Source organism: Oryctolagus cuniculus, chromosome 10, assembly GCF_964237555.1.
Source record: "Oryctolagus cuniculus chromosome 10, mOryCun1.1, whole genome shotgun sequence".
Lineage (NCBI taxonomy): Eukaryota > Metazoa > Chordata > Mammalia > Lagomorpha > Leporidae > Oryctolagus > Oryctolagus cuniculus.
Genome location: NC_091441.1, coordinates 112,114,555 through 112,141,763, shown reverse-complemented (window position 1 = coordinate 112,141,763; position 27,209 = coordinate 112,114,555). Strand labels below are relative to the sequence as shown.

At 41.5% G+C, this 27,209-nt stretch overlaps 1 protein-coding gene and 1 long non-coding RNA gene across 2 annotated transcripts in view; one reads left to right on the top strand and one right to left on the bottom strand.

Annotated features, from left to right (window-relative positions):
* Positions 1 to 27,209, bottom strand: part of LOC103349176 (uncharacterized) — a 92,779-nt gene that overhangs the window by 30,083 nt on the left and 35,487 nt on the right. The window contains exon 6 of the long non-coding RNA XR_007921945.2: positions 21,390 to 21,527. This is a non-coding gene — a long non-coding RNA (uncharacterized lncRNA). The remainder of the gene's footprint in view (positions 1 to 21,389; positions 21,528 to 27,209) is intronic.
* ORYCUNV1R1602 (vomeronasal 1 receptor oryCunV1R1602) lies at positions 19,075 to 19,924 on the top strand (the record flags this gene model as incomplete). Its single annotated transcript, NM_001167289.1, is given in 1 exon segment — positions 19,075 to 19,924. A coding segment is annotated over 1 exon segment (850 nt), but the record flags the coding sequence as incomplete, so codon positions are not given.

The following is a 27,209-nucleotide window of genomic DNA, read 5'->3' as shown; positions in this document are numbered from 1 at the left end:
ATTCTTCAACAATTACTAAATATTTTGGTAAACTTGTACAATAATAATTTGAAGATTGTATTCTACTGGTGTAAATCATTATTGCAGTCTCCCCAAAGATTGTGGAGACATTTGCAGTGTGGATTCATATACGAACCATTCTGTGCTGCCATTGGAGACATTCAGCATTGCTTTGGGCAGTTCCAGCTAAAAAATTGAAAGGTATGTACATTTTGGTTCAAAAGATATTCCAATATATGCATATGAGGAGTAGTCAAAAAGTGTAAAAATTCACACTATATGCAACATGGATTTATACGTCATTTGTTTTTTGAAGAAGAATGGCTTACAATTCTAAAACTGACTCTAGAGTTGAACAGACAGGGAGGCAGAAGGCAGCGGATGAGTGCCGGGCTGCTCACTTCTGGAAAGGGAAGATACAGACAGACAAGAAGGGGGGGTCTTGGGTGAACCCTGTGGTGCTGCATTGTGGAAAGAGACCTCCAGAGGGATTCATACTTAGCTCCATAAACAGACCAGTGAATCACTACAGAAACCCTTTCATATGACGTGGCTAAGCTCACAGGACAAGAGCAAAGGTAAACACACAAAGCAATAGTAGGCACTGCACTACTGTAAGGGTGGCACACCAATCACTTTCAATCCTGTACGAAAGATAAATGACAATAACTACAAACATTTGTTAAAGACACAGAATACAAAAATTGTAACATCCATAACACAGGGTGGATGAGGGAGAACCCAAAGAACAGACTGAGTGTTACTGAAGTTGCTACTGTCAGCTGAAGTAGACGGTTATCACCAGATTCTGCAGGCTTCGTGAGCATCACAATGAAAATACTCATAGATAAAACATGAAGGAGAGACATCAGTGAATGAAAGCATATGATTAGCCGGCGCCGTGGCTCACTAGGCTAATCCTCCGCCTAGCGGCGCCGGCACACCGGGTTCTAGTCCCGGTTGGGGCGCCGGACTCTGTCCCGGTTGCCCCTCTTCCAGGCCAGCTCTCTGCTATGGCCAGGGAGTGCAGTGGAGGATGGCCCAGGTGCTTGGGCCCTGCACCCCATGGGAGACCAGGAAAAGCACCTGGCTCCTGGCTCCTGCCAGGATCAGCGCGGTGCGCCGGCTGCAGCGGCGGCCATTGGAGGGTGAACCAACGGCAAAGGAAGACCTTTCTCTCTCTGTCTCTCTCTCACTGTCCACTCTGCCTGTCAAAAAAAAAAAAAAAAAAAGAAAGCATATGATGGCAAAGATACATCAGAAAGAAATACTCTAATAGAGGGAAATGGGGCTAAAATTATAAAACAGAAAGTAATGGCCAATTTAAGTCTTCATGTATCTCTAAGTTAATCATGAGTGGATATAACCACCAAATCAAACACCATAAGGTGACAGAATGGTTAAAATGCTGCCTATAAGAATCTCACTTTAGACTTAAAGATGCACTTAAGAAAAAGGTGAGAGGATGGAAAAACTGGATTGCATGCAAATGGAAACCTGAATTGTGCAGGAATATGCACACGTATGGCAGGGAAACAGCAGCAAACACAGACAGCAATGGAAGAGAAAAGGAGAGCCAGGAGATCACCTCACACGTGCACTGACAGTGAGTTTGACAAGAGTGCCCAGAACACATGGTATGGGAATAAGACTCTTCACCAAATTTTGCTGAAGGAAGAGAATATTTACCCAAACAGAGTAAACTGCACCCTTATCTTATCCACAACAGCAACTGGGGCTAGGCATCTGGTGTAGCGGTTAGCATTCCAGCACTCTGTACCTCAGTGCCTGGTTTGATGTCTTTCTCTGCTCCTAATTCCAACATCTGGCTAAACTTCACCCTCAGGTATGGTAGGTAAGGGTTCCAGTGACTGGGTCTCTGCCATCCAAGTTGGATACCTGGAAGTAATTCCTAGCTGTTGGATTTGACCTTGGCTAGCAGTGGCTTTTGCAGGCATTGAGACAGTGAGCCAGCGAATAGAAGAATCAATCTCTCTCACTCTTGCTTTCTCTCTTTATTTCATATGCTCACATATATATTTATGTATGATACCAATAAATAATAGTATTATTTTAAAAATAGAATAAAAGGCGGCACCACAGTTCATTAGATTAATCCTCTGCCTATGGTGCTAGCACCCCAGATTCTAGTCCCAGTCAGGTTGCTCCTCTTACAGTCCACCTCTCTGCTGTTGCACGGGAAGGCAGTGGAGGATGGCCCAAGTCCTTGGGCCCTGCACACACATGGAAGACCAGGAGGAAGCACCTGGCTCCTGGCTTTGAATCAGCGCAGCGCTGGCTGAAGCAGTCATTTTAGGAAAGGAAGGAAGGAAGACTTTTCTCTATGTCTCTCTCTCTCTCTCACTGTCTAACTCTGCTTGTCAAAAAAATAATAAAATAATAAAATATTATTAAAATAACAATATATATTAGTGTGTGTGTGTTAAGAGAGAGAGAAACAAATCTTGGGACAATGTATCAATTTTGTGCCAAATACCAATTTAAAGTTTGTTTCGAAATCTATATATCTTGTTTATAGTTTACTATTCTGAGGAATTTATCCAACTATCTGGTGTGGATAAACACCACTCTGTGCTACTCCTACTTTCTACATTGCATTATCTCCAGTCTCATAACGTCCTGGATGAAGCACTTTATATGAAGGGGGACACAGAATTTCAATACTGAATCATGCATTGAAAATTATCTAGCCTTGATAGCAATTCATGCTCTGAAAGTTATGGAGACATAATATTCATTTTTACTAGAAAAATACATCAAAATATAAAATTACAAGTGTGTTTTAACATATGTGATAAAACAATGGAATTTATCAGAACTTCATGGGAAACGCAATTGCAAGGTTATTTTGGTGCCAAAATAGTTTAAATCCATGCATAGCTTTTTACATGAAACATTATGGAACAGCATTTACAGACCCCTAGAGACTAGTTGCAGAGCAGAGAAAAATATCAAAAGAGACAGGCACCTGCTGCACTTTGCAGATGCCAGGAAGACTGGGAAAAGGCAGAGAATAAGAAGCATCCCCTTAAGAAGGGATGACAGCAGAGGAGCTGCCTGCAGCATTCTGCCCACTTAGAAGACTGAGAAGGGGCCCTATGGGAATCCTATCACACACAGAAACCTGAGATGGCAGCATAAAGGCAGGAATAAAGTCACCTGGAAGCCATCATCCTTGGCCTGGAGCATCTACAGTGCAGAGGAAAGTGTGAACAGGAGAGCTGAGCAGAGCTCATCTACATGGATACTTCCACTGGCAATCCCATCTACAGGAAGAATGCATGAACATCACAAAGAGCATCCCAGAGTCACCTGGAGAACTCATGGTAGTTTTCGCTAAGTGGAGGGTCTCAATGTCCCCCTCACAACTCCCAGAACACAGGTTGTGACGAAGTGTCACCTTCTGAGAAAGGGGGTCACTGTCAGGATGATGCTGCCCCAGGAGGCAGAATCCCTGCACCCTCCCACCCCTGAGTCCACACAGACGATTCAACACACTAACAAAAGGGGCTGTAGCATGAGGAATCAGACTACAACCAACAGGGCAACCCCAGCATGCTAGCCCATGCAATCTTGGTGCTGCAAGGGTAAGGATGAAGAACAGCCTCGACATTTTGACTCCAGCACCCTAAAGGTATGGGACTTGCCCCTTCAGACTCAGGGACCATCCCTGTACCACCCAAGCCAGTACCAGGACCCATGCACACTGGACTCTTGGCCAGGGGCACTCATGACATTGGCCCAGGATGTCTCCCAGCACATCATCAACTGCCACCATCACTCTTGTGACTCCAGTCTCCCAGGGAGAAGCTGGCAGACTGTGCAGCATCTGAACTACTCTGGATCTCAGGAGTACGCCACATTCCTGCCTCTACAAATATCACTTACAGTGAGAAAAGGAATCAGGATAGGACACTATTGCATCCAATGTGAACTAAGCCCAAATAGACAACAAATGGACAACTGATGATACACCTTCCAAAAACTCTTTCACCGTGCAAGCCACCCTTCAAAAGTGATAGACTGATCCATTGATTGATCAGTATCAATACAAACATAATGACACAAAGGTGTGGAAAGGCAAGGCAAAGTGAGAAATCTAAAAGGACACAAGAATCCATAGAAAGGGACTCCAATGACACAAGAATGCTTTAACAAAGACTGCAGTGTAAATGAGCTGAAGAATCATATGATAAAGAATGTATTACCTTGATGGATGGATACTCAGAGACAAGAGAACACAGGTTAATGAAATTGGGGAAACAATGCATGACATGAAGAAGATATTCAGCAAAAGAATTTGACAGAGAACCAAACAAAAATCATAGAACTGAAAATCTCCTTAATTCAAATTAAAAAAAAAAAGTTTAAAGCTTCATCAGCAGACTAGATCAAGAGAAAATCTCGTTATACAGATCTGATATACAAATATCAGTTATACATAAAATGAAAAAATAAAAAATTGAGAAAAAAGACTCAATGACTTTGGGAACACCTGAAATGAAAAAAACAACTCTTCCTAAACGAAGAGAGGAATAAAGGCACATAAAACGTACTCAGTGAGAGTTAACTGTAAAACTTGTTCTCAAACAGTCTTTATATTTTGTGCCTATGTGTGCAATTTGTTGAAAACTTTACTTAGTATGGAATTGGTCTTCTATGTGTGAAGTTAATTGAAAACAAATCTTAATGGAAAATAGTAATGGGAATGGGAGAGGGAGGAAAAGGTGGGGTGGGAGTGGGAGTGGGAGGGCAGATATGGTGGGAAGAATGTCTATATTCCTAAAGATGTACTTAAGACATTTTACTCATTAAATAAAAGGTTTCTTTGGAAAAAAATAAGGATATACTACAGAGCTATAGTAACCAAAAAGAATGGTAGTGGCATAAAAACAGAAACAGAAGAACAGAACAAAATAGCTCCTCAGAAATGAATCCACTCTTCTACAGCAACTGATTCTTGATAAAGATGCCATAAACACACACTGGGGAAAGGACGTCTTGTCAGTAGATGGGACTCAGACAACTGATGCCATGGGAAGATGGAAACTCGAAAACTACCTCTCCTCCTTTCAATAATCTACTCAGAGTGGATCGAGGGTCTAAAGGTATGACCTATATCTCACCCTGAAGAAAGTGAGGAGGGTGGCAGGTGTTGATAGCCAGGGAGCTCGCGCTGTTGGCTCACACAAGAATCTGGTTCAAACACAGAAGGAGGACAACACAGCCTAAAAACACCTGTGACCAAGGAAACCGATCCCTTTCTAACACCTGTTCCATCACCGCATAAGCCAACCTCTTATGTCAATACACTGGAGGAGAGAGAAAGCAAGACAATCTATCCTTTACATTTTCCTTTTAGTCTTTGGTACCATCAATAAGCCAACAGCATGGGTTGCTGCTGCTATGCCTGGGTACAAGGTATAGTGGACATGGTTTTTTGTTTTTTGTTTTTTGTTTTTTGTTTTTTTGACAGCGCTTTCACTGTCCTGTCATGATTAAATCCATATGCAATGCAGACCACAAACTAGGATTTGTGTGTAAATTGTGGATTCCAGATGCACGTTTACCACTCTTACATTTAAAATTGACATGATACAATAAAAGATACAAGTGAAAACTCATGTTAAATAATAAATATAAATATTTTATTATCTAAAATACTAGTAAAGAGCAAATAAGGGGAGGAGCCAAGATGGCGGCATAGCAACAAGACATTCTGAGTCCCGGGGAGGGCGAAATAGATAATTAAAAAGGAAAGGGGATATGGGCTGGTGACAGAACCTCAAGAGTTTTGAGCAGAGATGCCCGGGAGTCTAGCAGAGACTGAGCAGGACCACACAGAGGGAGCAAAGAGTCACTGAGACACCGCACAGGTGCAGCAGAGAAGCCGAACAGGTCAACTGACACCACGCCCTCCCCCCACCCTGGGCAGACCAGGTTTGATATGAGGTTGCGAGTCCACAGAGCTGCGGTTAGCAGCAGGTGGAAGAACCGGGTGAACTGTTTGAAATTCCAAGAGGAAAGAATATGGGAAAAGACGGAGAACTGGGGCACACCCCTGCCCATAAACGTCTCCCATCCCCCCGATCGGACCTGCAGCCAGCTGGAAGAAGACATATGGTCTATTTACATCTCTGAATATAAACCCGGTGCTACCGTATTTGCCTTCTGTGTGCACACCCATCAATGCTGAAGCCAGTTCACCACACACCACCAAGCCAGAAACAGGGATCACAAAATTTCAGAGTGAATTCCCCCAACACCACACAAACTGTATGACAACAAGAAATTCTAAACACTGAAACTCCTAGCTCCTTTCACACACCAGAGCCTGCCCAAGTGGGTGGGGCTTAGTGCACCAGGGCTCTCGTATCTGCCCCCATCACCAGGACTTTCAGAGGCAGGGCTAGGTATTTCCACTGGCAACTGAACAGAAACACAGCACCTAATAGCAGTGGGAAATCTCGCCACAAGCACCAAGAATAAGGAAGAGAATATTAGCCCGAGAATGGAACAATACATCAGCTCTTCAATAACAGAAGCAGAACAACAAGAATTGAAGATATGCCAGAAACAGAATTCAGAAAATTAATCATCAGATTGCTTAGAAGCAATTGGAAACACACACGACCTAAATGAAGTGTTCCCACGAAACTGAGATACTGAAGAGAAATCAGAACGAAATTCTAGGTATGAAGAATTCAATACAGCAAATAGAAAATACAATGGATAGTTAAAAAATAGAAGAAATGAGATGGAAGAAAGAATATCAGACCTAGAAGACAAATTTCTGGAAATAACACAGTCAGAACAAACACAATAAGAAGAAATCAGGAAATTGAAAAACATGCTTGGAGATCTGAAAGATTCTATCAAACAATACAGCATACAGATCCTAGGAATTCCAGAAGGCATTGAAACAGAGAAAAGATTAGAATGCCTTCTTAATGAAATAAGAGCAAAGAATTTCCCCTTCTAGAGAAAGAAAGTGACATCCAAGTTCAGGAATTAAGCAGAACTCCCAATAGACACAACCAGAAAAGATCTTCACCTAGACACATAGTGGCAAAGCTCTCCTCAGTAACACATAAAAAAAAGATCCTAAAGTGTGCACAAGACAAACTGCAAATCACATTCAGAACAAACTCGATTAAACACCCCAGACTTCACAAAACAAACTCTACAGGCAAGGAGAGAATGGAGAGACGTACCCCAAATCCTAAGAGAAAAAACCCATCTACCCAGATTACTGTGTCCTGCAAAACTCTCATTTAAGAATGAAGGAGAAATAAGGATCTTCCACAGCAAAGAAAAATTGAAAGAATTTGAAACAACACACCCATCCCAAGGAAACATGCTCAAACACGTGCTATACACAAACACAGAGACAGGAATATCATTGGAAAAGTAGATAATCACCCAGCAGAAGAACAAATGAAATCCAAAGTACATAAACAGGACTATTTACAGAAACATGCAGGGCAAAGGTGGTACTTAACAGTAGTAGCACTGAATGTAAATGGTCTCGACACCCCCATTAAAAGACACAGACAGGCTGAATGAATTTAAAAAGAAAATCCATCTGTTTTCTGCCTACAAGAAACATATCTTACTAAAAAAGATGCTCGCAGATTGAAAGTGAAAGGATGAAAAAAGATAATCCATGCCAGAAGAAACCAAAAAAGAGCTGGTGTGGCAATCCTACAATCATACAAAATAGATTTTAACTCACAAACTATCAAGAGAGACAAAGACGGACACTCTATAAAGATCAAAGGATCAATTCAACAGGACGATGTGATCATTATAAATGTATATGCACCCAACCACAGGACGACTGGCTATTTAAATGTTAAAGGATTTAGAGGGAGATATAGATCCAAATACAATAGAGATGAGGGACTTCAATATCCCACACTCAGCAATGGACAGATCAACAAAACACAAAATCAATAAGCAAACATCAGATTAATTGACATCACAGACCAAACAGAACTATTAGATAGTTACAGAACTTTTCATCACACAGTTGCAGAATAAACATTCTTCTCAGCAGTGTATGGAACTAGGCCATAGAGAAAGTTTCAGCAAATTCAAAAAATCAAAATTATACCATGCATCTTCTAATACCACAATGCAGTGAAGCTGGAAATCAACAAATCAGGAATCTCTAGAAAATATGCAAATAGATGGAGACTGAACAACATGCTCCTGAATGAACAGTGGATAATAGAAGAAGTCAAAATAGAAATCAAAAAATTTCTGGAAACATAAGAAGATGACAATACAATATACCAAAATTTGAGGGACACAGCAAAGCAGCATTAAGAGGAAAGTGTACAGCAATTCATGCTTACATCAAGAAACTGGAAAGATATCACGTAAATGAACTATCTATGCACCTCAATAAACTAGGAAAAAAAACAGAAAACTAAACACAAAAACCAGTAGAAGTAAAGCAATAATTAAAATTAGAGAAGAAATCAACAAAATTGAAACCAAAAAAAATAATACAAAATGTCAACAAAATGAAGAGCTGGTTTTCTGAAAAAAATAAACAAAATTGACACACCATTGGCCCAACTAACCAAAAAAAGGACAGAGAAGACATAAATCAATAAAATTAGAGATGAAAAAGGAATTGTAACAACAGACACCACAAAAATGAAACGAATCATCAGAAATTACTACAAAGGGCTGTTTCCCAATGGGAAACCTAGAAGAAATGGATAGATTCCTGGACACATAGAACCTACCTAAACTGAGCCACAAAGACATGGAAAACCTAAATAGACCCATAACTGAAACAAAAATTGAGTCAGTAAGAAAGACCCTCCCAACAAAGAAAAGCTCAGGACCAGAAGGCTTCTATGCTGAATTGACCAGACATTTAAAGAGGAACTAACTCCAGTTCTTCTCAAGCTATTTAAAACAATTGAAAGGGAAGGAATCCTCCCAAATTCCTTCTGTGAAGCCAGCGTCATCTTAATCCCTAAATCTGGAAAAGATGCAACAGAGAAAGAAAACTACAGACCAATTTCCTTGATGAACACAGACATCAAAATCCTCAACAAAATCCTGGCCAATTGAATTCAACAACACATCAGGAAGATCATTCATTCAGACCAAGTGGAATTTATCCCTGGTAGACAAGCATGGTTCAACATTCACAAATCAATTAATTATTATTTGTTTATTTATTTTTATAATTTATATATTTATAATTTTTAATTATCATGTTAACAAATAGAAGAACAAAAGCCATATGATTATGTCAATAGATGCAGAGAGAGCATTTGATAAAATACAACACCCTTTCTTGATGAAAAGTCTTAGCAAATTCAATCTAGAAGGGACATTCCTCAACATAGTTCAGGCAATTTACAACAAACCCATGGCCAGCATCCTATTGAATAGGGAAAAACTGGAAGTATTCCCACTGAGATCTGGAACCAGACAAGGATGCCTACACTCCATTGCTATTCAATATAGTCCTGTAAGCTAAGCCAGAGCCATTAGGCAAGGTAAAGAAATAATAAGGATTCAGATTGGTAAGGATGAAATCAAATTATCCTTACTTCCAGATGATGTGATTATATATATATATATATATATATATATATATATATATATATATATACAGGGAGAGAGAGAGAGACTAAAAGACTCCACTAGGAGACTACCACATCTAATTAAAGAGTTTGGTAAAATTGCGAGATATAAAATCAACACACAAAAAAACAACAGCCTTTGTATACACAGACAATGCCATGGCTGAGAAAGAATTTCTAAAATCAATCCCATTCACAATAGCTACAAAAAAAGTAAATACCTTGGAATAAATTTAACCACAGAGGTCAAAGATGTCCATGACAAGAATTACAAAACTCTAAAGGAGGAAATAGAAGAAGAATTTTAAAAATGGTAAAAAAAATTCTATGTTCATGTATCAAAAGAATCAAGATAATTAAAATGTCCATTCTTCAGAAAATGATTTACAGATTCAATGCAATAACAATCAAAACAAAAACAAAAACATCCTTCTAAAATCTAGAAAAAAATGATGCTGAAATTCATTTGGAAACACAGGAGGCCTCAGATAGTTAAGCAATATTATACATGAAATGAAAGCTGCAGGTATACCAATACAAGATTTCAAGACATACTACACAAAGTTATCATCAAAACATCCGAATACTGGTACAAAAACAGATGGATAGACCAATGGAACAGAATAGAAATGCCAGGAATCAAACTAATGAACTAAAGCCAACTTATATTCAACCAAGGAGTTAAAACCATTCCCTAGAGCAACAAATAGTGCTGGGAAAACTGGATTTCCACATGCAGAAATATGAAGTAAGACCCCTACCTTACACTGAACACAAAAATCCATTCAAAATGGATTAAACATCTAAATCTACAACCCAATTCCATCAAGTTACTAGAGAGCCTTGGGTAAACCGTGCAAGACATCGGCCTAAGCACAGAGTTCCTGGAAAAGACCCCTCAGGCACAGGCAATAAAAACCAAGATGAACAAGTGGGATTATATCAAATAGAGAAGCTTCCGTACAGCAAAAAAAAAAAAAAAAAAACAGTCAGGACAGTAAAGAGGCAGCCAACAGAATGGGAGAAAATATTTGAAAACCATGCAACTGATAAAGGATTAATAACCAGAATATATAAAGTGATTAAAAAAAACTCAACAATCCCAAACAACCCAGTCAAAAAGTGGGATAAAGAGATAGCAAACACCCTGTCAAGAAGTGGGCAAAGGACTTAAATAAACATTTCTCAAAAAAAGAAATCCAAATGGCCTACAGACACATGAAAAAAAAAGCTCAGGATCACTAGTCATCAGGGAGATGCAAATCAAAACCACAATGAGGTTTCACTTCACCCCAGTTAGAATGGCTTTCATACAGAAATCAACAAACAACAAATGCTGGTGAAGATCTTGGGTAAAGGGTACCCTAATCCACTGTTGGTGAGAATGCAAACTAATAAAGCTACTATGTAAGACAGTTTGGAGATACCTCAGTCTGAATATAGCCCAACCATCAGACCCAGCCATCCCACTCCTCAGAATTTACCCAAAGGAAATGAAAATAGCAAATAAAAGTGTCATCTGCACCTTTAGGTTTATTGCAGCTCAATTCACAATAGCCAAGACATGGACTCAACCTAAATGCCCATCAACAGATGACTGGCAAAAGAAACTATAGGATATGTACTCTATGGAATACTACATAGCGGTTAAAAAAATGAAATCTGATCATTTACAGCTAAATGGATGAATCTGGAAAATACCATACTTAGTGAAATAAGCCAGTCCAAAAGAGACAAAACCATATGTTCTCCCTGATCTGTGACAACTAACAGAGCACCTAAAAGAAAACCTGTAGAAGTGAAACAGGCACTATGAGAAGCAATTACTTAAACAGCCCTTGTCTTGACTGTCGAGGAACAGTTTATTATTTCATTTTATTCAATTTTTTATTCTTATTTTTCTTCTCTACTTAATATGATTGGTTTAACTCCTTACTTAACATAGAATTGATATAGATGTATTAAGTCAACTGAAAATAGATCCCAGTTAAAAGTAAGAGTGGGAATGAGAGAGGAAGGAGCTTTACAGATTAGCACACATTCCAAGACTTCCCATAAGAGTGAAGCTAAAAAATTGCCATGGGACTCCAAATCCCATTAGCTGGTGGCACTAATCCCATCTTATGCGATAAGTAATCATATTAAGTATGGAATTGATCATATAGCTAGACCATAAGTCAAAGGGATCACATAAATAAGACCAAGTGCCTGGTAATAACAATAGATAGAATTACAAAGAAATAAAGTTCTAACACGGGAAGCAGTCCACACAGCAGACTCACAGAATGAGAAACACCCTAAATAGCACTCTGTCCTCAGAATCAGCCCCTAAGGCCTGACTGAAAACACCATGAGAGCATTTCAGGCATGCAAAGCCAAGACATAGTGGCAAAAAATGGTTCTGCATAAAGGATTTCCATGAGGGAGACCCCAGTGGAAAGAAGGGGCCATCAAAGAAGGATGTACTTTTCTCTGAAAGGAGGCGAGAACTTCCACTTTGTATATGGCCTAGTCTAAAAACCAGCAAAGTCTGTGAACTCAAAAGGCTCCCACAGCCATGGAAGCTCATGTCAAGAGCATCAGGTTATCACTGACATCATAAATAAGAGTGTCAGTTTTTAATTCAACAATAGGAGTCACTGTGCACTTGCTCCCATGTTGGACCTCTGTCCTTAATGAGTTGTACTATGAGAATTAACTGTAAAACTTCTTTTCAAATGCTACTTTATACTTTGTGTGTCTGTGTGGGTGCAAATAGTTGAAATTTCTTCTTAGTGTAGCGTAGGTATTCTGTATAAAAAGTGAATTAAAAATGAATCTTAATGGAAAATGGAATGGGAGAGGGAGTGGGAGGTGGGATGGGGATGGGGATGGGAGAGAGGGAATGGGGTGAATAAACACTATATCCCTAGAAGCTGTACATATGAAAACTTGTACTCATTCACTAAAAACCTTCAACAAAGAGCAAATAAAAAGCACTGCTGTAACTCAGCATCTTGTGATTTAGAACAACGATGGCACTTGTTCTCTGCTTGAATAAGGACTTGCAGCTTTTCCTTTTACTCAAGCCACACAAATGATGTAAACCCTTATTATAAGGGTTTATACTATAAACCTGCTCGTTGGAAAAATAGCTGACTCAGACTAATAAGGTAAACAAAACAGGAGCATGGACATATTACAATAGAAATAAAGTGATCTCAAAACAAAAAATATGGATGTGTGACAGTAGCCTAGGAACTCAGCTGAAAGACCTCAGGACAGCCAAAGCAGGAACTGTGGGACCAAAAAGGTGAAGATGTAGTAAGGTGAATATATGAGCACACACTGATGTCACAAGAAAAAAAAAAGACTGCACACAAATAAGTTAGGGAGAAGGAAACGTCAAACAGAAGGATTCAAAATAATGAGTGCAGTCAGAGCCCCCACCAGAGGGGGTGCATAACACCCTCCCCCTTGAGGGTGGACTCTGCCGGGGTCTTGCTCCCAAGGAGAGAACACAAGGGAGAAGGAGGAGCTGCGTTCCTAGAAGCTTTCTGCTCTGGCGACCTGAACTCTGCAGGCCACCATGTCCAAATTTCAGACATTGAACCCGTGACGTCTTTAGCTCTTGTACTTTCATTTGGTTACCATGGCATTTACATTTTTATGAAAATAATCTTCTATTCTATTTTATTTTTATTAAACATGCATTTAAAATTAGAACCAGAAATTGAACTTTGAGCATAGAACATGAGATACTAGAATTAACAGGACCAGTAACAGCCAGGATCAAGGTGCTCTGTGTGAGGGTGGCCCTGGGGGAGAAGAAGCCCATCACACACTGATGCAGTGGGCAGACACTAAGCTGCTCTCAGGATCACAAAGAGAGAACTTGATGTCCTCTGAAGGGTTGGCCCCTTTTTGCTCTCCCAGTACTGTGTCAGGGACTCAGAAGAAGTTCTGAGCTCAGCTCTCCCCAGACTCCTATTGTGCAGGAGGGAATAAAGGACAGTGAGGACACAAGTGACGTGTTCCACTAGGGACTCCATGTTCTGAGCTCCCCAGTGGGATCTGTCACCTCTGGGCAGATGCAAAAATGACAGCCTGCAGAGAGATGAGCTCAGACGTCCTTCCCTTAAAACTGCAGGTTCCTCTCAGGTGCACAGAGTCCCCTGCACACGTCTGCCTGGTGAGTGGCTCTTTACTCCACACGTGGGAGCCAGGGGTGGTGGTGCTTTCATACAGCAACTGATGGGGAATGGGCCATGGTGAGGGGTGTAGGAGCTTCAGAGGGGCCATCAGCACCACCCGCCTGCTCAGCTCAGAGGGTCCCTGAGTGACACACTGGGGAACCTATTTCTCATTGTATTCAGTTCTTTAAAGCGAGGAACCTAAAGTTAGATAATTCACAGAAAATAATTAGCTTTAGATTTCTGTATATTTTTGTTACTAAGAGGTCTTTTTGGGTGCTGTACCACAATTCAACTACATATTATGTTGTATTGTGAGTTTAAACAGAAGTGTTACTTAGGCAGCAACTCGTGAGCAGGAAACAAGAAAGTGTCAATGACTGTTTCATTTAGTATAACCCATTGTGCCTTTCTCAACTCATATATCAAGCAGGACTGTTACTAATAGGTGTTTGCTGTAGTTTTTGATGATTAAAAAAGAACATGTGTATGCTGAGAAGGAAATGGGTTTAACCTCACATCCTTGCAGAAATACATCAGTATTTGTCAGGAACATTTTTCCAGTGGTAACTTCAGGATTCTTGTGTGGAGAATGACACCCTGAGCCTGCGCTCTCTCAGTGTGAGGACAGTGACGATGTATCACAATTCCAGAAAATAGTAAAAGCAGGGGAAGGTGATGGACGCTTCCACCACTCAGCTCTGAACACTGAGGAATGCAGTATCATAGAGCTGCAGAGGGAGGGGTCTGCGTCCATCAGTCGCTCTCTGCAGTCTCCTTTCTCAGTGCCCCCTCCCAACTCTCAGCCATGGACGAGACAAACTCAGATGCAGAGCGAGTGCAGATGAAGGAGAGCCACTGCTTTCCAGGCAGAGCCCTCGGGGCTCCCATTCTGTCCTGGGTGCTGTAGGGAGCAGGGTGGCCCCAGGGCTCGGGATCTGGTAAGGACCGGGCAGCGCCTGGGCTGAGCTTTCGGGGTCCTGTCTCTCTACCTTCAAACCCTTTCCCTTCTCCTGATTTCTCTCAAGATTGACTGAAAAATATGGACGCTGTAAATATTCTCCCTGCACCTGTCAGTGCTGAGCTGTGCTACACAAGGCTCCCAGCTGCAAAAACAATGGCTAATTCTCACCTCCAGTTATTTCAAAAGAGCTGCCTTTCATTTGCCCAAAATTCTCCAGGTGCTTCTTCCTCACATCCCTGGCTCCTGTATGCAGAGCCTCTCTGCACACAGCACCGAGCTCTGCGTGGAGATGATGTCGCCTTCCTGGCTGTGACAGCCACTTCCCCCAGGGCGCCTCAGAGTGTCCCAGCTGGAACTCCTCTGTGAGGTGAGCAGCTTGTGCCGTTTCCCAATCCCTAACCCACATACACGGTGCATGACATCTCAGCTCCCAGTCCCCTCTCGTCCAATTTCACTGTGACACATAGAAGGTCCCACAGCGAGAACACAGTGTCACGATGGTGGAGCTGAGCTCTGTGGGAATGATGACTGTTGTGTGCCGGCTCACGCACATGAGGCTGGGCAGGTACTGGTCACTTTGCTTTTCCCACTTGTTCCCCAGTGTATCTCAGGAGCTCCACATGGTTCTTCCCGTGATTTATGTCACTTGTCACTGAAGTCACGACTCTCTCAGGGCCTCCTGTCTTCTCCAGTATGGAAAATGCAGTTTCAATGTGTGGGTTGTTAAGCAAGCCAGGCTCTGTCTCCACACCAACATCCCAGGAGCCGTGTGTGGGGAGGTCTCCTAGATTACCCTGTTGATGGCAGAGAGCTCCTGTCCTGTGCCCTCAATTCCTACACCACACTGTGCTGTTCACCTGTGCGTGTGATGAGGCACGGCTGGGGAGGACTTGCTAAGAGTATGGGATGGGGGCATTTTTTTTATTTGAAGGATTCCTATCCACAAGAATGACGCATCAGGTCTGACATGACTCCATACCCTGTGTGATATTTAACAACTGTGCCACCTGTATTTAACGTATGTTTCACTGCTACAGGGTGTGTGGTCCATTATGTGGACACCGTTGGTGAGAAGTGTTTTCCATGTCTGTCCTGGCACTGCATGGAACAAAGCAGTTGTCACTTGTGATGCCATCAACTGTGTCACTGTCCTTGCTCCACACCCTGGAGAAGGAGATTCACATCCTCGGGTCCTTGTGTGGATTTTCACCATAGGCAAAGGAAGGTTTCTGCGCTCTTAAATTGATCCAGTATAGCTCTGATTTCCTAAAAAGTATTTCGCACTATTGGGGTGTGTACACTCCTGCTTCTAAAACACTGACATTGGTGGCACTGCTCTGTCTTAAGCAAACTGGAATTAGAGTCAAACACCCTTGATTCCCAGATGTTTTGAGTGAGCTACCCAGTGAGTTTTAGCTCACTATGTGTGCAAGTCTTAAAGCCCTACTTAAACTGAATTAAATAAAAGCTGTATTTCACAGAAAGCTAATTTCACAACTATTATAAAGTATTATTATGAACTGCTAATGTACTTGTCGCTCCCCCTCTTCGTGGAGGAACGACACAGGACCCTGCGCTGTTCTTTTGTCTCCTCGGCCCTCCCCGGGTTTGCTGCTGGTTCTTCCCGGGTTGGCTACTGTCCCTTCCACCTCCGTGGAAGGGAGGTTCCCCCTGGCCACTTTCCCCACTTCCGCAGGGGAGCGGCACACCGCCGGCCGGCTTTCTCGGGGGCTGCACAGGTGTTCCTTCAGATAGATGTTCCCCTTAGATGTTCCTGGTGCATGTTGTCTCTCTCCTCCTTTATAGTCCTCTTCCGCCAATCCCAACTCTGCTACCCACACGCCGAGTACGCTGCTCTCCTCCAATCAGGAGCAGGTCCTACAGTTTATTGGTTGAACTGGAGGCAGCTGTGTAGAAGCTGTTTCTCCCTTCTCAGCGCCATATTGTGGGAGAGCAGATGCATAGAATAAGTCTTAATTCCAGTAACTTAGTCTAGTCCGAGTTGCTCCCCACATGTACTTCTACTTAAAATTATTCTTTTATTCAATTTATAGTTCACTCATAAGGGATAAGTGTACAATAGTAGGCATATGCCATCTGTAATGACACAGAAGAGAAGAATTTCATTTAGGGCAATTTGCTAGGGATCATATATGACTCCTAAACCTTGGAAATGCATACCTTTGTTTAATGTTTTCTTTTCTTCTCTGAAATTTAAATTGAAATATTTTTCAACTTATTGCAAATATTTATAAACAATAATTGTACCTATTTATGGGCTACAGATGACTTCTAATACATGTGATGGATCCAATCAGGGTGACTGATGTTTGCCCACAAGTGACGTCATGTTCTGATTGAAATGTGGAGTTTCTCCCCCTATTAGCTCTGGATGTACGCAGCAGGGCACTATGAGCTACAGTCAGCCCAGTCTGCCATGTGACACCAGGGACTTTCTCCTTCATTCTGTATCCAAATTCCCGCTTTTCCCTCCATTACTCCCAGCCTCTAGCAATCACCATTCTGTCACAAGATTGAGCTGTTTAGCTTCTGCGTATGGGGATGTTCATCTTTCTGTACCAGGCTTATCTCACTTAACACAATGTCCTCCAGTACAAGTGTTTTGCTGACAATGACAGGATTTGTTGTTTTCTGTTGAAAATATTTCATTGTGTGCATATACGACACTTTCTTTATCCATTCTTCTGAAAAGACATCATGAATGATTCCATCTGTTGGAAATTGTGACCAGTGCTACAAAAGGGGGGGGGGGGATGCAGCTATCTCTTTGATATAACATTTTCATGTCTTTTGGATATACCTCCAGGTGCCAGAAGCTGCAGCTATGGCAGCTGTATTTGTATTTCTAGTTTTTAATGGACTCTCTTAAAATAGGATGTCCCTGAAAATGTTCCAGTTGTGGTCCCATTTAATACCCACCTTCTACGTGCATGACTAAAATGAGAAGATCCTCCTAAGAGTTGATAACTGGATTCTGCTCAGTGCTTTGACAAGATAATAGAAACCAGGTAAGAAATGTTGCTATCTTGGGAGTTCAGAGAAAAGGATTAAAACTACATCAGAGATCTTTCATCGAATATTTTTTAAATATTCTGCTATACTTATACTTTCTCTCCTCTTCTAGGTAGAGGCAGAGTTGATCAATCAGTAAAGAACTGCATGAAGCCCCCTAAATCACATTTATGAGGACCTGCATAACAAGAAATGTTTCTAAGATAAACAACCCCAGATCCACTTCCACGTTTGGTATGTACACTTCATCTTTTTCACACGAGGTAGCACAAAGATCCAGGTCACACCTAAGATTGAGAATACTGGGCGGATGGCATGAGCAGATCTCAGCCTCACAGATGGCTGAAGGCCACACTTATAGGGAAGGCAGCCCAGGGACATAAATCCCAGCAGGCAGACACCAGAGTTCACTCTGAAGGACATGTTCTCCGTGGATGCCTTATAGGAATACACGCTATGGCAATAAATACACCAAAAATATATCATTGATATAAACTAGCTCTGTGAAATTCTAAGTTATGAGACTCTGTGTGTGTACATGTATGTGTTATTATTTTTACATAATTGTTTTCATTCCATTTCAACAAATGTTGTATAACTCTACTTCGTTTCTGACACTTTATCAAGATGCATCAGATCAAATCAAATCAGACATTGCTTGTGCCCCTGAAAAAGCTAAAAGTAAAGCTATAATAAGGATATTTATATGATATATGGCATTTTTAAATTTGATTGTTTTATATGAGAAGCTGAGTGCTGTGTGTGGGGAAGAAAGCATGTATCCCCACATTCACTAGTCCACAGTGGCCTGGAGCAACCCAGGGCATGTCTAGGAATCAGGGGCTCAATCTGCATCTCTGACATGGGTGGAGGTGACCCAGCCACGTGAGCTATCACTTAACCCTCCTAGGGAGCACATTTCTAGGAAGGAAGAAGACAGAGAGACCTCAAACCTAGGCACTGTGATATGGGGTGCAGGCATCCCAAGTATTGCCTTAGCAGCCGCTCCAAACACATGGCCCTATGGTAATATTTCATGAAGAGTACAGCTTATAGACTTTGGAACCCAGCGATGACACACATGATCCAACCATAAGAAAGCAGAGGTGTCCTGGGGCAGGGCTGTGGCTGTGAGGTAAACTTCAGTGTCACAGAGGTTGAATGGTGTTGATTTCCATATGTTCAGGATGACAAGAGTGTTGGAGGAAACAGATGAATGTGCTAATGAATTTGATGAAATATTCTTCTTCTTTTTCTCCTTAGACACACAATGTATACTTCTTCTACCTATAATATGAATAAAAATTCTGAAATTTATGAAAGCAATGAGATGAAATTCATTTATTACACTGAAATTTCCATTGGGGTCTCAGCCAATGCCTTCCTTCTTCTCTTCCACGTCCTCAATTACTTTCTCCAGCACAGACCCAAGCCCATTGACATGACAATTGGTCTCTTGGCCCTCATCCACTTAGTGATGCTGATGATTGTGGTGAGCCAGGCTATGGACATGTTTGGATCTCAGGGTTCCTGGGATGATGTCACATGTAAAGCAGTCTTCTTCTCCTACCGGGTGCTGCGGGCCCTCTCCCTGTACACCACCTGCCTGCTGAGTGTCCTCCAGGCCATCACCCTCAGCCCCAATAGCTCCTGGTTGGCAAACTTCAAGCGTAAACACTTACATCAAAGCCTGTGCTCCCTGCTTGTCCTATGCGTCTTCTATATGTCTGTTAGCAGTCATTTCATAATCACCGTCATTGCCACTCCCAATAGGACCTCACACAGCCTAATATACATCACTAAATCCTGCTCTATTTGGCCCATGAACTATTTCATAATTCAAACATTTTCCACATTGCTGATCTTGAGAGAAGTCTTCCATATAGGGCTCATGGCCCTCTCAAGTGGATACATGGTGATGTTTCTATACAGGCACAGGAGGAAGTCCCAGCACCTATGTGGCACCAGCCTTTCTCCAAGAGCCTCCCCAGAGCAAAGGGCCACACAGAGCATTCTGGTGCTCTTGAGCTTTTTCATGGTCATGTCCATTTTGGACTGCATTTTCTCTGCCTCAAAATTCATGTCGAATTATGACCCAGTTCTTTACTGTATGCATTTTATTGTGGCCAATAGTTATGCCACAGTCAGTCCTTTTATATTCCTCTGTACTGAAAAACGTATAATTACCTTTGTGGAATCCATCAGGGTGGAGAGAAATAGATGTTTAATTGTTCACTGAAAGGTGGTTCTCTAAATGAGCTATTGTACTGGTCTCTATATTTTTATTACTGCAGCCAGAATATGCTGTCTGAGTAAAGTATAATATGGAGTTATGCCTTATCCTTGGATTTATTTTTTTGTTGTTGTTTTTGTTTTTGACAGGCAGAGTTAGACAGTGAGAGAGAGAGACAGAGAGAAAGGTCTTGCTTCCATTGGTTCATCCCCCAAATGGCCGCTATGCCGATCCGAAGCCAGGAGCCAGGTGCTTCCTCCTGGTCTCCCATGGGGTGCAGGGCCCAAATACTTGGGCCATCCTCCACTCCCCTCCTGGGCCACAGCAGAGAGCTGGACTGGAAGAGGAGCAACCGGGACAGAATCCGGCACCCCGACTGGGACTAGAACCTGGGGTGCCGGCGCTGCAGACAGAGGATTAGCCTAGTGAGCCGCGGCACCGGCCCTACTTGGATTTATTTACTTGGATGCCCGTACTGCAAGAACACAATGCATTATGGGACAGTGTACTGGTATGAGCTGACACAAATATGCTTTATGTGTGAGTGGCTCCTCAAGATGGACGTGTGAGATAGATCCCATTTGTCACTGCCTCGTGTGACCCAGACAGTTACAGATTCATGAGGGTTCAAAGCCCTTTCAGTAATTCAACAGCAATCTGTACATTGCCAAACTATGCATGCAATCAGGTTTTACCATGAATTACCATATGATCCAGCTATTCTACCCCTATGTATATGCCAAAAAGTGTTGAATTCATGAACTCACACAATGATTTGCACACCAAAACCCATAATAGCATTATTACAACAGTCAAAAAATAGAAGAAACCTAGCAACCATATGAGTGTATAAACAAAATATGAACTGCACAAATAATGAAATCATTTCGCTCTCAAACAAGAAGCAAAATTCTGTCATGAACCTTGAATATATTATGCTAAGTAAAATCATTCAGCCAAAAAGAACAGGTATTCTAAGAATCTCCTCTCAGAAGGTGGTCAGAGGCTGATGGAGGGGAGGAAAGTGCAGTTCTTTTTTAATGGACACAGAATTCAGTACAGGAAGAAGAAAACATTCTGGAAATGGGTGGTGGTTGTGGTTGTACAACAGTGGGATGCACTTAGTGCCACAGCTAAATAAGGTTAAAGGGGACATTTTTATGTTATGTGTATTTTACCACAATAAAGATGTTTCCACTTATGATTTAGCCAATGGAGTAATTTTTTTCTCAGAACATAAAGTGAAAAGATTTTTAAAGGGCGAAATTATAGTTTTTTAACAATTTTTAAATTTTAGGAAATTTATACCAAAAAATATTTTGAAAATTATTTCCTACTGGTGTAAATCTTACTTGCAGTTTCCCCAAGGAAGTAGAGATATTTGCAGTGTGGATTCATGTAAGACCACTTTGTGCTGCCATTAGAGACATTCAGCATTGCCTTGGGCAGCTCCAGCTTGGAACTTCCCAGATAAAATGTTGAAGATGAGGCTAAAACACATAATTTAGGTAATAAATCAATACATGGAAAATAATCTTGCCCCAGAAACAATTCATGAGATAAACATTAGAGACACATAGTATCTTTAAGTTACAAAAAGAAAAAACATCTATTAAAATCATATCAGTAGTTAGTTCTTCCTAGTTAATAGCATCATCTAATACTCAGTGTTTGAATAAACCAATCCAGTTATGAAACCAAAATCACACATATTCTATCACTTAGTAATATAGAGATACTTAAAAAAAACTCCATTAAAATTGACTTCAATGGTCGATGCTTTTGCGTAGTGTGTCAAACCACCATGTGCAGTGCTGGCATCCCATATGAATGTTGGTTCAAATCCCGGCTGCTCCACTTCCAAACCAGAGCTCTGCTATGGCATGGGAAAGCAGTAGAAGATGGTTCAAGTCCTTGGGAACCTGAAGCCACATGGGAGAAATGGAAGAGGCTCCTGATTCTTGGCTTCAGAACAGCTCAGATCCAGGCTCTGTGGCCATTTGGGGAGTGAACCAATGTATGGAAGACTCTCTCTTTCTCTGGCTCTCTGTAACTCTGCCTTTCAAATAAATAAATAAAACTTTTTAAAAACTCCATTGAAAGGTAAGCATAACTTGGTTCAAAATGTCCAAATATATTCATATGAGGGGTGGTCAAAAAGTTTATATACAACATGAATTTCAAAAAATTTTGACATGAAAATAAACATCTTTTAATTCCACTTCTCCAGAAACTTTTTGAAGTACCCTCATATCACTCTGCCTTCTTTGATTTGATAGTTTGCCATTAGGATTGTAATCCAAATACATGTTAAATTTGAGTAAGAGGAGCTGGTAATTTGCTGGAAAAAATGTTGCATACACTTTGAAAATTAAAGTAATCAAAATGCACAAGATTTGTAATATTACAAAATAAAATAATGTCTAACAATTAACTTGATAGAATAACATACACCTATCCAGATGATAGAAGGTAGAATGAAGGACACAATTAAATTGAGAAATGTGTGAAAGACATGGACAAACACTTCATATAAAAAGAAATCCCGATGGCAAGTGGCAGAGAAAAAAGTGCTTCACATCACAATTCATCAGGAAATGAAACTCAAACGACAATGAGGCACCACCAAACACAACCATGCTAGTGGACCTGCAGAGCACAGGAATTCTCACTGATGGTGGTAGGAAGGCAACATGATACAATCTCTATGGTACAGGAATAGAGTTTATTATCCTAACCTGTGACCCAACAATCAACCTATAGGTTTCAACCAACTCATTTCTAAACTATAATCCCTGTATGTAAATGTTTACAGCTGCTTCCATCATAATCAGCATGAGTTGGAAGCAATTAAGCTATACCAGCAGAGGCAAGGATAAGCCAATACTGTTCTTCCATACAATGAGTTCTTGTCAGCAAAGAGGAGAAGCCTATTGATTAACTCAGCAACATAACTAAGCCTTATGTGCCCTTTACCACATGTAATATATCAGACTAGGGGCCTGTGCAGTGCCACAGCAGGTGAAGTCGCCCTGCACCTGATTACATGTATTTGTCAGAACCTACAGAATTACAAACAATTAACTCTAATGTTTGTAACCTCAAAAAGGCAATGAGCTAACAAAATCTGATAGATGATGTCCTGACTAGAAATCAGAAGGCTCTAGAACAATGAAACTGTGGGGCTGAACATTACACTGTTCTCCTTTATAAGGTATATGTTTCTTGCAAAAGAATGGCTCAAAATTCTAAAACTTCCTCTAGGGTTGAATAGAAAGGGCAGTAGAAGGCAGCTGGTGAGTGCCGGGCCACTCACTTCTGAAAAGGGAAGATAGAGACAACAAGAAGGGAGGTCTTGAATGACCCCGTGGTGCTGGATGGGGGAGAGACCTCCAGAGGGACTCACACTTTGCTCCATGGATAGACAAGGTGAATCAGTACAAGAGTCCTTTCACATGCACGTGTCTAAAGTCACAGCAGAGCACCCCAAACAAAAGAAGCTGAAGCAGCTCAGCAGCACTAGATGTATCCTACAGAAAAGTATGAATTATCCAGAGAAGTGAAAGGAAACCACACAGACATGGTAGCATCTGAGTGTCTGCAGTACGAGAGACAAGGTAAACACACAAAACAATAATAGACACCGCACTACTGTAAGAGTGACACGCGGCCGGCGCCACAGCTCAATAGGCTAATCCACCGCCTGTGGTGCCGGCACACCGGGTTCTAGTCCCAGTCAGGGCGCCAAATTCTGTCCTGGTTGCCCCTCTTCCAGGCCAGCCCTCTGCTGTGACCCAGGAAGGCAGTGGAGGATGGCCCAAGTGCTTGGGCCCTGCACCCCATTGGAAACCAGGAAAAGCACCTGGCTCCTGCCTTCAGATCAGCGCAGTGCACCGGCCACAGCGGCCATAGGAGGGTGAACCAACGGCAAACAAAGATCTTTCTCTCTGTCTCTCTCTCTCACTGTCCACTCTACCTGTCAAAAAAAAAAAAAAAAAAAAAGAGTGACACGCAATTCACTTTCTTTTTTTTTTAACTTTTATTTAGTAAATATAAATTTCCAAACTACAGTTTATGGATTACAATGGCTTCCTCCCCCCCCTTAACTTCCCTCCCACTCACACCCCTCCCATATCCTGCTCCCTCTCCCATTCCATTCACATCAAGATTCATTTTCAATTATCTTTATATACAGAAGATCAATTTAGTATATATTAAGTAAAGATTTCAACAGTTTGCACACACAGAAACACAATGTGTAAAATACTGTTTCAGTACTAGTTATAGCATTACTTCACATTGGACAACACATTAAGGACAGATCCCACATGAGAAGTAAGTACACAGTGACTCCTGTTGTTGACTTAACAATTTGACACTCTTGTTTATGGTGTCAGAAATCTCCCTAGGCTCTAGTCATGAGTTGCCAAGGCTATGGAAGCCTTTTGAGTTCACCGACTTCGATCTTACTCAGACAGGGTCATAGTCAAAGTGGAAGTTCTCTCCTCCCTTCAGAGAAAGGTACCTCCTTCTTTGATGGCCCCATTCTTTCCACTGGCATCTCACTCACAGAGATCTTTCATTTAGGTCTTCTTTTTTTTTTTTCCAGAGTGTCTTGGCTTTCCGTGCCTAAAATACTCTCATGGGCTCTTCAGCCAGATCCAAATGCCTTAAGGGCTGAATCTGAGGCCAGAGTGCTGTGTAGGACATCTGCCATTCTATGAGTCTGCTGTGTATCCCGCTTCCCATGTTGGATCGTTCTCTCCCTTTTTTATTCTATCAGCTAGTATTAGCAGACACTAGTCTTGTTTGTGTGATCCCTTTGGCTCTTAGCCCTATCAGTGTGATCAGTTGTGACCTTAAATTGATCACTTGGACTAGTGAGATGGCATTGGTACATGCCACCTTGATGGGATTGTATTGGAATCCCCTGGCACATTTCTAACTCCACCATTTGAGGCAAGTCTGATTGAGCATGTCCCAAACTGTACATCTCCTCCCTCTCTTATTCCCACTATTACCTTTAACAGGGATCACTTTTCAGTTAAAATTTAAACACCTAAGAATAATTGTGTGTTAATTACAGAGTTCAACCAATAGTACCAGAACAAAAAAAAATACTAAAATGGATAAAGTATTACATTGTACATCAATAGTCAGGACAATGGCTGATCAAGTCACTGTTTCTCATAGTGTCCATTTCACTTCAACAGGATTCCCCTGTGGTACTCAGTTAGTTTTCGCTGATCAGGGAGAACATATGGTATTTTTCCCTTTGGGACTGGCTTAATTAACTCAACATAATGTTTTTCAGATTCCACCATTTTGTTGCAAATGACCGGATTTCATTGTTGTTGACAGCTGTATAGTATTCTATAGAGTACATATCCCATAATTTCTTTATCCAGTCTACTGTTGATGGGCATTTGGGTTGGTTCCAGGTTTTAGCTATTGTGAATTGAGCTGCAATAAACATTAATGTGCAGACAGCTTGTTTGTTTGCCAATTTCACTTCCTTTGGGTAAATTCCAAGGAGTGGGATGGCTGGGTTGAATGGTAGGTTATATTCAGGTTTCTGAGGAATCTCCAGACTGACTTCCACAGTGGCTTAACCAGTTTGCATTCCCACCAACAGTGGGTTAGTGTCCCTTTTTCCCCACATCCTCTCCAGCATCTGTTGTCAACGTGAGGCCGGCACTGTGGCATAGTGGGTAAAGCCACTGTCTGCAGTGCTGGCATCCCATATGGGCAACAGTTCGAGTCCTGGCTGCTCCACTTCCAATCCAGCTCTTTTCTATGGCCTGGAAAGCAGTGGAAGATGGCCCAACTCCATGGGCCCCTGCACCCATGTGGGAGACCTGGAAGAAGCTCCTGGCTCTTCGCTTCAGATTGGCACAGCCCCAGATGCTATGGCCATCTGACGAGTGAACTGGCAGATGGAAGACACCTCTCTCTCTCTCTCTCTCTCTCTCTCTCTCTCTGCCTCTGTCTCTCTGTAACTTTCAAATAAATAAATAAATCTGTAAATAAAATCAATGAAATGAAGCGCTAAGTCTTTTGAAGAAATAAAATTGATCAGCCATTGGCCAAACTAATTATAAATAGGGGAGAAGATCCAAATTAATTAAATCAGAGAAGAAAAAGATGTTACAACTGATACCACAGAAAAAAACAATTGGGAATCACTGCAAACAAATATACATTAAAATTTGGAAAATCTTGAATAAATGGATTCTTTTCTTGACCTATATAATTTATCAAAATTCAGGCGTTCAGACACAGAAAGCCTGAATGGACCAATACTCAAGGCTGAGATTGAATCAGAGAGAAAGAGTGAGAGAGAGACAGACAGAGAGAGAGAGAGAGAGAGAGAGAGGTGTTTCATCCATTAGTTCACTCCCCAACTGGCCACAATGGCCAGAGCTGTGCTGATCCGAAGCCAGGAGCCAGGAGCTTCTTCTGGGTCTCCCACGCAGGTGAAGGGGCCCCAACAACTTGGGCCACCTTCTACTGATTTCCCAGGCCATAGCAGAGAGCTGGATTGGAAATGGAGCAGCCAGAACTCGAACCAGTGCCCATATGGGATGGCGGCCACTGTAGGTGGAGGCTTTACCTGCTACAACCACAGCACTGGCCCTGACCAAGTGGGATTTATCCCATATATGGTTCAACATATGCAAATCAATCATTGTGATATGGAACATCAACAAAATGAAAGATAAAGACCATATGATTATCTCAATAAATGAATAAAAGGCATTTGATAAAATGTCATCTCCTGATGAAAAAAAAATGGGTACAGAAGAAACATACCTCAACACAATAAACATGACAAACACAGGCAGCATCATATAGAATGGGCAAAGCTGGAAGTATTTACACTAAGATATAGAACCAGACAAGGATGCTCACTCTCATCACTATTATTCAGAGCCCTTAGGCAATAAACATAAATCAAAGGGATACAAATTGGAAAGAAGGAAGACAAATTATCTCTGTTTGCAGATGGCATGATTATTTATATAGGCGGAACCAAAAGACTCACTAAGAGACTACTAGAACTCATAAGAGAATTTAGCAGAATATAAAATCAACACATAAAAATCAACAGCATTCTTAAACATCAACAGTTTCTAGCTGAGAAAAAAACTTGTAAGACCAGTCCCACTCAC